The following is a 16,903-nucleotide window of genomic DNA, read 5'->3' as shown; positions in this document are numbered from 1 at the left end:
TCCTTCAGTGCTACTTGCCTACTCCTAGGTCATAAGCTCTATACAGACATGTGTCAGTAGGTCATTCTAAGTCAGAGCTATTACACGGGGTATCACGAATTTCAGACACTGCTTTAGAGAAACTTCTCTGAAATGTGTTGAGGTCCATTTATTCTCCATTCTGCTCCAAATGTTTTTCTACCTTGTACAGGTATCTATGGAAAAGTGAAAAGCCACTCTACCACTCAGCGATTGACAGATCAGTGGTATATAAAAGAAGGGGTGAGCTGCATTTCTTCTTGTTAATGCCAAGTAACAATACTGTTGTAGAAAAGCTAAGTATCTTAACTTGAAAAGTAAATGCGTATGTACTTTCTTCACTTCTTTAGGAAGTGTTCCAATGCACATCCAAAGAGACATCATCCTCTGCAAGAAATGTCCATAGGAATCTTATCTATTTATTTCAGGAACATTGCATTATTCAAAACAGAACTTAAGTTTCCACCAAAATCTAAAATGCCATATATCTATGACTTTCAGAACTCTTTATCTGGAGAACTGCCTTTAGGTTGTTTTGTTCATTCTTTTTTTTTTTTTAATTGTGATAAAATGTACGTAACATAAAATTCACCTTTTTAAAGCCTTTTTAAGTAGTTCCTTGACATCCTCATCCACTGTCAGTTTCCCCTAGTGTTATGCTCTTATATCGCCATGGTGCATTTGTCAAAACTAAGAAACTAACATTGGTACATTACTATCAAGTAAACTACAGACTTTATTCGTGATTTAACATTAGTTTTTATTTTATTCCTTTTCTTTTTTCCTTCATTTCCAGAAATGGTCGTGAGTCTACAAAAACAATTTAGCACACTGGTTGGTTCAACACCAACTGTTGAAAAACAAAGCCCTTCAAGTTTTCAGTTCAGCTGGACCGAAGAGGGCAGTGATAGAACTTGTTTCCATGGGCATAGCCTCCAGGGAGTCCTGAAGCAGAAAGGCCAGTCACTGATGACCAAGAATTCCCTCTATTGGCTGAGTACTCAGAAATTCTGTAAAAGGTATGTGATGCTCTTAGAAATGACAGGATAAAAAACATGATGAAACTTCTAGTTTGGCCTGAAGGAGTTGGCTGTAGTAAGAGCCAGATAGGTTATTTGTTGGAATTAGAAGGTGGTGAACTTAGAATCAAGACACTCAGAATTACACACTGAGTGCTGTTTAAGGGATGGGCGTGTTGACTAACCTCACGGTGATAATCATTTCACAATATACACGTGTCAAACCATCATGTCAGACTCCTTAAACTCACATACGTTGTATGTCAGTAATATCTCAATAAAGCTGGAAGAAGTTTTAGATTATAAAGACTTTTCTGATTGTAACCTTATATTTTTATACTAATCTCATTCCCATATTGACATAGGAATTGTCTGTAAGGCACATTCCCATAGTTAAGAGGACGTGCTCGTGAATCCAGCTGTTCATATCCCAGCCCTGCCGCTCGCTCGTGTGGGCAGGTTATCTACCATCTCTACAGCTCTGTTGCCCTGATTGTAAACGCAGGGTATGGTACTGACCTTCCTCCCCTTCTCAAAACCTCTAGCAGCTCCCATCTCCTTCTGAGTAAAGTCAGGAGAGCCTGTGGGGTCGCCAGCCCCCCTCCTCTCTGCCCTCCCGTTCCTCCGCGTGCCACACTCACCGCGCAGGTTCACACCGGCCTCCTGGCCGCTCCTGGAGCTTGCCAGCCACACTCCCCGCGCAGGCCTTGGCACATGTCGTACCTTCAGCCTGGAATGCTCTTCCGCCGTGTGTCTACAGAGGCTCACTTCCTTCAGGTTTTTGTTCAAATTTCACTTCCTCGGAGAGGCCTTTCTTAGCCATCCTGTCTAAAATATCACAGCTCTGCCCTCACAGCCACACACACTTCATCACTCTCTAACCCCCCTGCATATCTTTTTTGCTTATAGCTTTTGTCACTAATGAATGTATTATATTATTATATATATAACGTATTGTTATATATTTATTACATATTATTATATATTTATTTATATTATTATACATACACTAGAATGTCAGGTCCTTGAGTGCAGGGACTCTGTCTTATTTAATGAAAAATCTCAGAGACTAGGACAGTGCGTAGCACATAGTAGGTGCTCACCAAGTATTTGTTGAATGAATGAATGGAAAATAGAAGCTGCCTCATAGGGTTTTCATGAGAATTAAATGAGATGTATGGTGTCTGTCACATAGTAAATACTCGATAAATGATAACTATGATCATTTTTTTAAACAAAACTAATTTTCTGTTGAAGAGTTTAACTTCCTGAGTTGAGTATCGATCAAGATAAATAAAATGTAGAAAATACAGTAGAAGATACTAAAAGGAAGTTATCTGTATTAAAATTTACTGCTCAAAAAAACTTCAGCCGAGTCTAGAATGGTTAAGGAATATAACTGTCTTAACAGCAACCATGAAAGGCCAGAATCCCAACCTTCGGTCAGCTCCGCATCTGGGGTGATACAGGCCTTTGAGCAGTCAGTGCAATGGCTTTTTTATAACTGATTCACTTTGTTATAAAGCAGAAACTAACACACCATTGTAAAGCAATTATACTCCAATAAAGATGTAAAAAAAAAGATTTAAGTTTTCCTCGAGAAGAGGAGAAAAGGCTGTAGCCCTGTCCCGCGAGGGGCCCACACACAGGACCGGGCCTGTTAGGACGTGGCATGCTGGTGCTGTTGTGTCTGCAGAGTCAGCCTTGGGGAAGTTAGAGGGGAGCCTGTACCCTACACTTTTCACGTCGCACGATCAGTGGACTTTTGGATGTTCCTCATGGGTTTAATACTGTAATAAAAGATAGTTACAAATAAATAGACCTTGGTATAGTCGGAGATGAAACAACCAAGATACTTTTCTCTGCAGGAATTACGAGGCTAAACACCAAACCATGTAGACGAATAATTTTATGATCCCATGATTTTACGCACCAAAATCATCCATCGAACCACTTGCCTATTTAGACCATAGCCTAGACCCACAGAGTAAGCAAACAAGGGTTCAGCTAACCTATCAAAAGGTCACTGAGTCCATGACTAAAGCTTATACACTTTCCTCAGAAAGCTCACTCGAGCCTGCTCACTCTGCCTGGAGGTGTGTTTCTGTCAGGCTGAGTTGTCTGATTTCCAAATTCCTCATCATCAAAAGAAACAGAGTAGGCAGGAGACTGAGAGGTGTCTGCTGATAAGCATCTTGACAGCAAATATAAATGATATTCATTTGACAGACAATAGAGGAACCAGCATCAGAAGCAGAAGCAGACAGAAGAACTCAAATTACAGTGGTCTGAAGTTCATTCATGACACACAATAGCTCCACAGAACTAAATAAACCAGACCATTGTCTCAGCTTTAACACAGAACGTGTCCCCAAATTGTGTGCATCCTCTCTACCTGTATTTTCTAATATTTCCACAATAAAAGTGGACAGGTTGTCACAATATAATTGTAAAGGCTTTAACAAATATGCTGAATATGCTTTGCTTAATAATAACCAAGTAATGTATAACTGAGTTTTAAAAGATTTCCATCCAAAATGGTCACAATGAAATGTTTTGATGCTTAAGAGAGCAGATCTTCAGCTACATGGAGAATTTTGTTACACAGAAGGACTCATTTCTGCGAGTTCAGAAGAGACAAACATTGTACTATAAAATAATTTTGAGAACACTCAGGCCTTGAGAACTAAGCAGAGAGAGGCCGCAAGAGCACTTCAGATACTCGAAGGTGTTTATCCTTCTTCTCTGAGGCAGAGCCAACAATCTTGATGAATTTAAATGATTATATATTATATTTGGTTTTATCACTTAAAACTTTAGGAAAATTTAAACTTTCTGAGTTTATGATAAGGAATGTAATCCTTAAAAGATATTGTTATTGATTCAACTTAGAAATAAAAGGTCTTACTGTAGCAGATACTTCGTGTACCTTTTCTTAGCTTTCTGTTGTAAAAATAGAGTTTTCCTTATGGTCCCTAGGCAAGAGAACAATATTTTTACCCTTCTTGTTGGTAATATTTTGTCTGAAAGAATCTCTTAATATAACTAAAATTAAAAGTTAGAAAAGAAGAAAAGCAAGAGGGCACCATCGATGACTTACATTTGATTCTTCCATTAAACCAGTCAATGCACAAACAGTTGAGGCTTTTCAATTTCCTACTAGTGAACATAGTAGGGTATTAGCTTTTTTGTGTATTATTAAAATAGGCTTAAGATTTTAGGTGAAAATTTAAAAATCAATTTTAAAGGAATGTAGGGAAAGTGAACAATTTTGAGCCCTTACTGTGTGCCAACCATTGGTTAAGTGCTTCATATATATTCTCATGCAATCCTCTTTTCCATCCTATGAGGTGGTACTGTTATTTTTTCCTGTTTTACAGATGAAAGAACCAAGAGTAGTTACCCGTAGTCACAACTGATGGGTGGCAAACTTTGTGGTGCAAATAGAAACATTCCTTCAGGAATTTAGGGCCATATATGTTATATAAATCATAATATCTATACATTTATATCCTCTGTGTACTGTTCACTTGTTTTTTAAAACTTTTTATTATGGAAAATTTCAATTGCACTCAAAAGCAGAGAGCACGATATCATGAACGCCCCTGTACCCGTAGCCACCCCACTTCAGCAGTTGTCTACATGGCTAGACTTGCTTCCCCCATGCCCCAACTCCCTCACCCCTCTGCTCCTAGATTATGTGGAAGAAAATCCCATACATTGTAATTTTCTTAAATAAAACCATGGTACCATTAATCAGACATAAAAAAAACTAATAGTAATTCCTTAATCTCGTCAAACAAGCAGCCAATGTCTAGATTTTCCTGATTGTCACGTAATTTTTTATTTTTTTTATTTTTTTTTGCGGTACGCGGGCCTCTCACTGTTGTGGCCTCTCCCATTGCGGAGCACAGGCTCTGGACGCGCAGGCTCAGCAGCCATGGCTCACGGGCCCAGCCGCTCCGCGGCATGTGGGATCTTCCCGGACCGGGGCACGAACCCGTGTGCCCTGCATCGGCAGGTGGACTCTCAACCACTGCGCCACCAGGGAAGCCCACGTAATTTTTTAAATAACTCAGAATCCAAGTAAAGTCCATACACTGCAGGTGGTAGAGATATCCCTTAAGTGCTTTAATTCATAAATTTCCCCTTTATCTCTTTTTTTTTCCCCTTTGCAGTTTACTTATTGAGTAATCCAGGTCATGTGTCCTGTACAATTTCCCATAGTCTAGATTTTACTGATTACAGCCCATGATACCACTTAAGGTGTTCTCCTGTCCCCCTGCTTATACCTTGATATAGTTAGAGATTGATAGAGTTAACAGTTTTAATTAGTGTTTTAGAGATTTTATGGTAGTGAGAGATTTGATCAGATTCAGGTTCTACTACTTTAAAATAAGCAAAATTGCTTTGTAAACTCTTCTTTCTATAATACATACAGAATTGCAACATACATTATTAAGCCTGGTGTCTTATTTTGGATGGGAGTTGGGGATTATTTTTTTTTTCTTTCGTTTGTTTTAAAATATGTCCAGAATCTCTCCCTGTCTGCTTTTGTTTGTCTTGACCATGGTAAGAGGAGGGGGGCCCACCTGGAGTGGAAGAAGTCATGAGACCTGGCTCTGTACCACCTGTGTCCCATGGCATGGTGGCCAGGGACAGTGCTGAAATCTTTTTCCTTTATAAAATTTAGGACTCCTTCCGGATTGTTCTGTTTTCTTCCAGCTCAGAGTACTATTTTAAGCCTAACCATATATATTTTTTAAGTTATTTGGGGGATGTTCAAGGGATGGATGCATACGTTTCTAAAAGACCTTCAAATGTAGTGTCTTCCTTTTTCTTCCCCTTCTAGCTATTGTAAGCATGTGACAACCTACGAAGAATCAAATTTCTCTCTGAGTTATCAGTTTATACTAAATCTCTTCTCCTTCTTGCTAAGAATAAAGACCTCCCTTCTCCATGAAGAAGTGAGCTTAATAGAAAAGAGACTTTTTAAAGCAAAATACAGTACAACAAACAAGAAATCTTCAAGATCCAGGAAAGCAAGAAAATGTTGAGAAAAATGAAATGGAAACTTTCTGGGGAAAATATTTTAATAGTGACAGTAATGTCAAATTGTAATATGATATTACAGAGAATGGTGAAAAATAGAATTTTGTTGCAAGCATGTACATACATACAAATATATGTATCAAACCACTTATTAAAATGTATATTAGAAAACAGGTGGGCTTCCCTGGTGGCACAGTGGTTGAGAGTCCGCCTGCCGATGCAGGGGACATGGGTTCATGTCCCGGTCCGGGAAGATCCCACATGCCGCGGAGCGGCAGGGCCCGTGAGCCATGGCCGCTGAGCCTACGCATCCGGAGCCTGTGCTCCGCAATGGGGGAGGCCACAACAGTGAGAGGCCCACATACTGGAAAAAAAAAAAAAAAAAAACAGGTGAAATTTGTTTGGATTTATTTTTTAAATTATGAATGTTCTCATTGTTAAAATAATAATGTTGTATAAATGGTATCCAGGAGTTTGTATTCATTGTATTTTAAAGCTAAATTTTCTTTTTAAACTAGATCACTTCCTTAACTCTTTATATCCCAGAATAAATCTCAGATGGATCAAAGATCTAAACATTATAATCCTTTATATATACATATATAAAGTATTAGAAGAAAACAAGTGTGAATGCTATGATGATCTTGGATTGGGGAAGGACTTTCTAAGATGTCTCAAAACCAGAAACCAAAAGGAAAAGATTGATAATGTGACTACAAAGGCAAAGGCAAATGACAAACTGGGAAAATATATTTGTAGTATATGATGGACAAAGGAATAATTCCTTTAATGTATCAATGCCACTTGCAAAGCAATAGGAAAAAGATAAGCCGAACAAGGGATATGAAAAGATAGCTTTCTGAAAAAAACAACAACAGGGCTTCCCTGGTGGCGCAGTGGTTGAGAGTCCGCCTGCCGATGTAGGGTATACGGGTTCGTGCCCCGGTCTGGGAGGATCTCGCGTGCCGCAGAGCAGCTGGGCCCGTGAGCCATGGCTGCTGAGCCTGTGCGTCCGGAGCCTGTGCTCCGCAACGGGAGAGGCCACAGCAGTGAGAGGCCCGTGTACCGCCAAAAAAAAAAAACCAACAACAACAAAGGCCAAGCTAAAAAACATGATAGGATACTCAACCTCACTCATATTAAATACAAATTATGGAGATATTATTTCCCACATATTAGATTGGCAAAGATTATAAAGGTTTATAATACCTGGTGAGGATATTGGAAAATGAGGCATTCTGATTCATAGTTCATTTATTGATGCAATAAACACTTACTGAGCAACTTCTCTATGTTCCAGGCACATGCCAGACCCTGGAGGTACAGGACTGAACAGGGCCTTTAAAGATCATCTATTCTAATTGGGCAGGGACAAATAGTCTACAAATAAATAATATTTGGGGTAATGAAGTGCAATGAAGAAAAAGTAAAGGGTAAGTGATCAGGTGGGCCATTTTGTAAAAAGTAATTGAAGGAGGACCCTCTGGGGAGGTGACATTTGAGCCGAGACCAACCTGTATGAAGTACAATCAAGGGAGCAAGCCCTGTAGCCATCCAGAGGAAGATCATTCCAGGCAGAGGAAACACGCAAAGGCTCTGAGGCAGGAGTACGCTTGATGGATTCAGGGAATAGCAAATCGTTTGGGTCAGCTGAAGTTTGGGGGTTGAAGGGGAGGGAGATAACAGATGGCTTGGAAGAGGTTGCCTTCAAGGCCATGATAAGGGCTTTGGCTTTTGTCCCAAGTGTGTCACAGGAAGCCATTGGACATTTTTGAGCAGAAGAAAGATGTGATCCAACCTATGTCAAAAGGATCAGCTGCAGTTCTTAAATGTAGGAATCATCAGCATATAAGTAATATTTTAAAACGGTGAGACTAGATGGGATCTCCTAGGGAGTTAGTATAGAGAGAAAAGGTTTTCATAGATGCTCTTTATGAAGTTGAGCAAGTTCCCATCTACCTTAGTTTGCTGAGAGGTTTTGGTCAGGAATTGATGTTGATTTTTTTTTCAAATGCTTTTCCTGCATCTATGAGATGCAGGTTTTTCTTTTTTAGCCAGTTAATATGGTAGTTTACACTGAGTTACAAATGTTAAACCAACCTTAGATTCCTAGGATAAACCCCACCTAGTCATGATCTATTATCCTTTTAAAGTACTGTTGAATTTAATTTGCTGAAATTTTGTTAAGAAATTTTGCATCCATGTTCATAAGGAATGTTGTTCTGTAGCTTTCTTTTCTTGTGATTTCTTTATCCAGTTTTGGTATCAGAGTAATGCTATAATCACAGAGTTGAATTATGAGTTATGAAGCATCCCCTTCTCTTCTTGTTTGTTTTCCAGAAGCATTTGTGTTGGGTTCTTCCTCTTATATAGGAGGTGCTCAATGCATGCTATTACTGTTGCAGTAATCCCCCTCTTCCCTTTCAGGCAGTAGGTGGATAAGCTTTTCCTGTGGTTGAATAGTTTTTAGATGTGAGCACACTCACTCAGAGAAGTAACACTTCTTTATTAGGCTTAAATGTAACTCATAAGGTTGAAATGCATGCAAAACCTCATTTTTTTTCAGTTTGTGGGTGCTGAAAATTTTTATACCTTTGAGCAATCTGTCTCAATATTTTTAAGTGTATGGAACTTGTTAGCAGATAGTGAAGTGAAGCCCATCTGGGTCTGGATTGGGAAAGTTTTCTTTGTGGGAAGGTTTTCAACTATAAATTCAGTTTTTTTAATATCTATAGGGTTATTCAGGTTATCTATCTCTTTTTGAGAAAGCTTTGCTCTTCAAAGGACACTTATGAAAATGAAAATTTAAACCACTGGCTGGGGGAAAATATTTGCAAAAAAAAGTTTGCAAAAACAAGCCCTGACAAAGGGCTCGCATCTGTATAAATAATTCTTACAATTCAATAATAAGAAAGCAAAAACCCAATTAAAAATGGGCAGAAGATTTGAGCCGACACTTCACCAAAGAAAATACACAGAGAACGAATAAGCCCTTGAAAGGTGCTCAACATTATTAGTTATTAGGAAAAAGTAAGTTAAAACCAGAAGGAGATACCACTACACACCCAGTGGAATGGCTTAAATTTTAGAAGACTGCCCATAGTAAGTGTTGGCAAGGATTGGGAGCAACTGGTGCTCCCAACTGCTGACGGGAATGTAAAATGGTACAACCATTTTAGAAAACAGGTTGGTAGTTTCTGAAAAGTGAAAAATATATCTACTATATGATCCAGCCATTCCACTACTAGGTGTCTACCCAGGAAAAATAAAAGCATTTTCCACACAAAGACTTGTACGCAGATATTCTTAGCAACTTTATTTGAGATCACAAAAAAAGGTAAACAATCCAAATGGCCATCGACAGGCGAATGGATGCGGTGTACATCCATACAAGGGAATACTTAGCTATAAAAAGAGACGAACTGTTGAAACAAGCGACAACACTCTGCTCAGGGGCGGGACTGGGGGGAGTATATGAGAAGCATGTCTTTCTATAACTTAAAACATTGCTTTCCAAAGATCTGAACTGGAAAATTATTTGAATATGAATTTTATGGAATCAGCACCATGATTTGAAGTGCTATGGTACTTCAGCTGAGTGAAGAGTTGAATTTGCTAACAAGCCCTCCAGGTGATTCTCATACACCTGGAGGGCTAAGCTCATGGCCATGCAAAGATAGCATGCATGTGCAGAAATTGAGTTAAAACCACTGGCCTCAGGGCCATCCACAGGCAGGGGCACTCAGCTCCACTCAGCTCCAACAGCCGCCTTCCATATCCTCGCTGGGAGCTACTTCTGGGTCCTTTCCACCCTCAGGGCACCTTAGTAGGCTGGGCAGCCATTCCTTCTGTGCTGCCATCACCCCACCCGTGTTGGCACAGGGCACCCTGTAGGGGGTCTCCTCAAGCCTTCTCTGCCTAAATACTTGCCTCAGCTATTTCTAAACTGCAAAAGAACATGATTATGAAATAAGGCAGAAGCAGGCAAAGTGCCATAATGGATGTGCAAACAGAGCCCACAAGGAGCATTGACGGGGAAGAGACCTACACCCCTGGAAGGCGCGGGCGTGGAGGAACTGGATTCCTGGGCAGGCTGCCCCTGCCAGAAGCGGGAATCAAATCTTTTCAAATTGATTCCCCTTTCAGGGGAACTAATAAATTATCTTGCCATTAGAGTGACTTGTGATACTTGTTCCTTTGGATGGAATCTCTTTTATGAATAAATCTCATTTAGTTTTGTTTTTTTTTAGTTAAATTGCTTACCACTGCAGTGAAACATAATTTTACAATTTAGGGGACCACCCTAAAGGGAAGTAGAACCAAGTAGGATTTCACATGGTCTCAGATCCAGTAACCATTGTAATAGTGTGAAATCAGATACTTCTAGGGGGTGAAAATAGAATACAGCAGATACTTCTGGGAAAAAAGTCTTCAAATTGTTTTATGTCTCTCAGTGATCAGTCTAAGCTCATGGCCATGCAAAGATAGCATGCATGTGCTGAAATTGAGTGAAATTTCGTATTTTTAGTTGTCTTAGATCATCAAAACATCTCGGAAAGCACAGCTGTGAAACGCACTCATTAAGCACCTATCTACTTATTGAACATTTTACACGTTTTCTCACTTGATGTATTTAGATAAATCTATCCATCTACAGCTACAGCAATTAAAGGTTTCATCACAGTAGATTAAAGCAAAAACTTTAAATGTGTTAAAATTTTTCTTTAAAAATTTAAATCCGGTGAAAATACAATGAGCGTCTTTTCCCACGAGAATACAGAACATTGTCCCAAACAGTTCATTAGTCTACAGGAATAGCTCATACATGTTGAACGTAGTTCTGTTGGTTTGGGGTTTTTTGTGTTTTAATCCTTAAAAAAATGCAGGTTTCTTTAGGCAGCGCGAGATTCTGTGTTAGACTTAAAAGGAATGGGAGTGTCTCCTACCTGCCAGGTTTGGCTTCTCTTGCATGGGATCAATCAACATTGTTATGGGAACGTAATGATTGTTCACAGGGCGAGGAGCCTTATCTCACCTGAAGGGTAGCATTTCCCTCTGGCCGGGAAGCAGCAGACCTGTCACTGCCACTCAGAAGTGGTACTTCTATAGCCCAAAGGAAGGAGGCCGAACACTGACCTGCAGAGTGTCTATAGTCCTTTGTTATCTCTTTGGGATTTTTCCTCCCTCCATTGGCACAAAGCCACCTAGGGGGGAAAAAAAAAGAAGTACTAATTCCACCGTATGTTGACACAGAAAGCTATACTGCTTAGAAGGAAAGAAGAAGCATTACTTCCGAGTCTCAAGGAAAACCTTGAATAGAATTTCCAAAGTATGGTGGCTATAAAATTCTGTTGAGTTATTAAATATTGCAGATAGCTAGAAGTGTTTAAAAGTGTGTATTTTTATCTTGAGTATTTAGCCGGTGACTTTTTAAAATTTAAAATGCCTTTGCATTCTTGAAAGCCGAGTAAATTCACACAGTATTGTCTCACAAAATGTTTTCAAGAAGCCCTTAGTGTATGTTCCCTTGTGAAGTATTTAAGCATAAAGTGATTGTAGTGCCGGACTTACCTGATAATACACTACGACTTGAGAAGAACTTACAAAAGAGTCCTTTATTGACTATAAATTAAGAACCTGCTATTTCAGCTGACTTGGCCTTTTGCTCTCTGCAACAATGAGTTCCTTCTGGAAAATTATCAAATATCAAATATCCATAAAACATGTAAGGTACATGCTTTATGGATATCTGAGTTGAACAGGCTGACTCACACAGATATTCCCAAAGGAATTTTTAAGTTAGAATACCACTTAAATGTAATTATCTTTTGTCACCACTGTTGTCCACGTTAATTCAGATTAAGTGATTAAGTTAAACATTACCTAAAATGAAAAAAATGGTCTCTGAATTTTAAAACTCCCAAAGTTAAAGTAGCAAAAATGTGTTCTTTACCATGTTAGAGGATAAGAAAATGTTATAAAACATGTTTACTGACTTTCGCCTTTCTCTTCTTAGAAATTCACACCAGCAATAAAAGTCTCCCTGGGACGGTCTCTGCTTGGGGTCCCTGGCACCCTAAGCAGTCAGCCTGCTGGGGCCCTCAGGCAGGGGCCAGCCCCTCGCCACGCCCATCTAGCCACAATGTCTTTCTCAAAGTGCAGCCCAGGGATCTGCGTCTTGATCAGACGGGGCTCCCCTGCCTGCCCCCTTCTCACCACTGCCTGAGGATCAGAGTGGGTGGATCGGCCTCAGAGTCTGCATTTCATCCCCTGGCACTGCACCGCCCATCCCCAGGCGCAGAGGATAGGGACTACCCCCCACCACCTGCTTCCACCTCCCCGACCCCAGCCTACTTCAGTCCCCCCTCTGTCTGAAAAGGCATCAAAGGGAGCTCCATTCTTTCAGTTCCTCTGCACCCACAGCGCCTCCTGTTTTTGGCATTTAGTATAGCCTGATTCAGCGTGTGTCCTGTTGTCCTAACTAGGCAGGAAGTTGGAGACTGGGGGCCATTTCTCATGGCTCCATATAGAGCCCCACATCCAGTATTTGTTTAATAAATGCCTTTGATGAAAGTAATGATGATAAAAAAAGGAAAATTACAAAAAGCTTCCTATTTTCTTATCAGTTACCACAGTGCAATGATCACTACTGAATGAACGTAGTTGTCTGCCTTCCAAATGTTGGTTTGGAATCAAACTGAAGTACTTTTAAGACAGAAGGGGGAAGGAAATGGGCATAACTTTTGCCCACGGTCTACCTGTGGCCTCATCCACTAACTATATAGTACTCAGAATGTGCCAGGCACCGTCCTAAGCACTTGACCCAAATCGCCTCTTTTAATCATTGCGTCATCTCGGATGATGTGGTGCTGTATTATTTTACAAATAAGGACATTGAGACATTCTGATCCCAGGTAGCCTAGCTCCAGAATCCGTGGGCTTTACTAACTTACAGAGCTATGTCTGGAAGACCTCAGCCCCTGGTGATGTCAGTTTGGAATCTAAGGAACCGCAATGCTACTCCAAAGAAGAAAACATTAGCATATGTGAGGAGAGTGTATCCTCACCAAACCCCTCCTCCAAGCCTCCTCCCCAAGCCTGTTTGTCCTTTGTGCTCAGGTCTCAGTCACAGCTCCGTTGGCTAACCACCCAAGCTATATGTCGCCAGCCCTCGCTACCTGTCACCGCCAACGTCTCATCCGTCACTCAGCCCTGGTAGTTCCACCACCGAGTTTCTCTCTGGCTAGTGTCCAATCTTCCGTCGACACAGTTACCGCCCACCTCAGGCCCTCATCTCCTCCCCACGGGTAGGTTGCAAAACCTCTCACCTTTCCAAACATTTCTCATTCCTCTGCCAGTTATTTTCCAAAACTAGAGCTAATAGCACTTTGAGGCTCAAAACCCTTTGATGGCTCCCTGCTGCCTGCAACCCGATGGGCTGGCCTGGGGTCCATTACAACGTGGCTCCCACACGACTTTCCCTGTCTCACGCCCTGCGCCTTCTCCCTTCATCTCGGGCAAGAGGCTTCTGAACACTCGCGCTCGGCACCTTTCTTGTGCTGTATTCTCTGTCAGGAGTGTCCTCCCTTGTCTCAGGAGAACCTTTATTCCTCCTTGATGACCCTGCTCAAATGCCATCTCCTCCACTTTCCCCACCTCAGCTCCCAGGCAGAATCCATCCTTCCCAATGCATGGAGCACACGTCTCATTAGGGCATTTACAACATTCGTGCTAACATGCCTTGGTCTCCAGATGGAGCAATTTGATTGCCAGACAGTGAGTTGAGTATGTACCTATACACCTGGGGCTGGGTGGGAGATTTTGAGGTTAAGACACCTGAGACCTTATATGAAAAATAGAGTTCACAAAGATAAAATGATATATGTCACATGTCATAGAAGCAGCACATTTAGGAGATCTTACACATCTAATTGGTGATAATGAGGTTTATACAATTAATTTCCACTTACCACCATAGCTCATTAGAACTTTGCAGGATTTCTCTTCTACACATTTCCAGTGAGACGCCGGTACATCGGTTTTGCTTTACTAAGGATCATATGTATACTAAAAAGCACGTTTTGTGCTTTGCCTGGTCCTCCATCTACTTGTTAGAGCCTCTGATTTCTTTTCTCAGAGCTGCTGTCCTCATCTGCTGATCCCCACAATGACCCCAGGGTAGAGTCCCATGGAGTTTTGTGATGCTTTGAGGCACTTTTATTAAAAGGATTGAAGGATACCTACGTAAGTAATGCTCAACTGTCTCCCAGCGCCCAAGTAATACAGCCATAGTGATGCCCACGATAATTTCAGACCAAACACACACCAGTCCCTTTCCCCTCATGGAAAGCAATCCTGATTTCTACTTCTTCTTTCTCTTTTTTTTTTTTTTTTTTTTTTGCGGTACACTGGGCTCTCACTGTTGTGGCCTCTCCCGTCGCGGAGCACAGGCTCTGGACGCGCAGGCTCAGCGGCCATGGCTCACGGGCCCAGCCGCTCCGCGGCATGTGGGATCTTCCCGGACCGGGGCACGAACCCGTGTCCCCTGCATCGGCAGGCGGACTCTCAACCATTGCGCCACCAGGGAAGCCCTCTACTTCTTCTCTCTTGTTGCTTGTCTCAAAGTTCTCCTGATTTTTCCCTTCTCCTTTTTTCAATCTCTAAATCTTCCTTTCTCTAATTACCACCAACAGATGCAATTCAAAATTCCAGATACTGGAATTGATAGTCTCATGGTGTAGAAAAGATACACAAAAGTGAGTGTATCTACACATAAAAACCGAGTTCATGAAATGTCAACTTTGGGCAAGTGACAGTCCCTTTCCCTGTTTCCTACCTATGAGGTTAATATCTCTTGTACTAAAATTTGATGAGATGCTACAGCTTTAAATGGATATTGTTTTATAGCTGAAGATGTTTTACCACTAGACACCTTTTCTTTTAAGAGTAAAATATGCAAATGTGAGCCAGCAAGCAGAGCCAGGGCCTCCCAGCCCCCCTGCCTGTGGCGTTTCCTTGAACTGGCAGGAAGCATCATGGCTCCACCTCACTCCGTGTTAGTCACAGGCAAGAGAGGTTTCCTGTTGCAACTGTTGAGCCTTCACTGAAATGACTGCTCTACAGTGAAGCCATAAGAAAAGAATGTGAGATATCTGGGTTCTAGTTGCCAGAAGGAGGGTGACACCCAACTTGACATGGCTCCTTCTGCCTCCATTCAGAAACAGGGAGAGAGTCTGGATGGAGGGCCACGTATTGGACGAGACTCACCTGAGACCACAGTCATCCTGGCCCAGCAGGTGGCCAAGGTGAGGCAGGGGCAGAGTCTCCAAGAGCAAGCACGTTTGCAGCAATGCCACTGAAGACATTTGAAAACAGAGTGTGTGGCGAACACAACGTGGAGAGTCAGTGCTTGGGAATCAACTTAGAGAACGATCAAACGCCATCTCCCAAGCCAGATGTTGTCACAAGGAGCCCCAGCCACGGCCCTGCCACATTTAAAGTGTCCAGGCTGCTTTATGACGGGGCCACAGGCGAAACCCCAGAATATCAGGCAGAAATACTCACATGTCAGCTGCACCACCCCCTAGAGGGAAAGTGTGGGATTTGGAAATGAGATGCCTGGGTTCATGTCCTGAATTTACTGGCTACGAGACTTTGAAAATATTGTTTGATCTCTCTGGACCTCGTTTCTCCATCTACAAGATGGGCGTAACCCTCTCTACCTCATAGGGTTGCTTTAAGGATCAGGTGACTCAGGTACGTGATTGCTTTGAGCACTGGCTACCTCCAGGAGGTTGCTGTCATTACCATCCTGAATAACAACAATCGTTGATCCTCTGTAATGTGCTTATCCCCATGCTAGATGATGAGGGATTTTTTTAAATATGATATATAGTTTCTGTTCCTTAAGCAGCTTATAATACAGTGAGGAAAATGGGGAGATGGAACATTTAATGTTTATTGAGTTTTAATAGGTCTGGCATTGTTTGAAACACTTTTCATGAAACAAAACAAACCTATCAGCCCGTGGTGACAGGGATGTCTCACATTTCCCACTTGAGGAAATTGAGGCTCAGAGGTTCCAGAAGGTCCTAAATCACAGGGCTGGGAGGCAAGGGTGGAGATTCCACACTCTCCCTTCCACACCCCATTTGTCCGGAGCGGATGACTTTCATCTCACAAGAGGCACTGGCAAACGGGGTGAGACACAATGGCTCTGGTGAACTGGCTGGTACAGATTCTTGGATGTCAGGCATGGAGGCTCTGCCCTCATCTTGCTACTACTTCAGCTATCCCTTCAATATGGGCTGTTTCAGGGTGAGGTCCCTGCCTGTGACAAGCCCTGCACATGGCTGGTCAGGCTGCAGTTAGGTTGCATGGCCAACAAACAAGTGCTTGGACGGATGGGACAGGGTTCCTGCCCTGCTGGTCTCTAAAGAAGATGGAAGCAAACCATTCAGGGCCTTTGAGCCAGGCATCGTGTGAGATTCTTTAACTGCATTATCCTTTGTAACTCTGCAAAACTTGATACTGTTTTCCTCATTTTACAGTTGAGAAAACTGGGGACTGGCAGTGAAGTAGACTGCTTAAAGTAAAAACAGGAGGTAGATCTGAGGTTTGAATCCAGATCTTATGCACTTCAAGTCATCCCCTCAAACTCATGCAAAACTGAATTAACTAAAAGGCACAGATGCTTGTGATGAGTGGTTATTCAGGGGTAGCTGAGGAGCTGGGGGAGGAATTTGTATGGGATGGGAAGGGTTCCTGGAGGAGATGGCATTGGAGGTCAGCCTTGAAAGAAGATGCAGGACAGG

The 16,903-nt window shown here is 41.8% G+C and overlaps 1 protein-coding gene across 1 annotated transcript in view; it reads left to right on the top strand.

Annotated features, from left to right (window-relative positions):
- The window catches only part of TAF1B (TATA-box binding protein associated factor, RNA polymerase I subunit B), a 59,067-nt gene extending 52,410 nt beyond the window's left edge, over positions 1 to 6,657 (top strand). Inside the window, exons 13-15 of the mRNA XM_004274895.4 lie at positions 191 to 261; positions 815 to 1,037; positions 5,890 to 6,657. Coding sequence (XP_004274943.1) covers positions 191 to 261; positions 815 to 1,037; positions 5,890 to 6,094 — 499 coding nt within the window. The 3' untranslated portion in view covers positions 6,095 to 6,657. The remainder of the gene's footprint in view (positions 1 to 190; positions 262 to 814; positions 1,038 to 5,889) is intronic.
- Positions 6,658 to 16,903: the final 10,246 nt, after the last annotated feature.

Source organism: Orcinus orca, chromosome 13 (genome assembly GCF_937001465.1).
Source record: "Orcinus orca chromosome 13, mOrcOrc1.1, whole genome shotgun sequence".
Classification (NCBI taxonomy): Eukaryota; Metazoa; Chordata; class Mammalia; order Artiodactyla; family Delphinidae; genus Orcinus; species Orcinus orca.
This window is presented reverse-complemented; position numbering and strand designations above follow the sequence as displayed.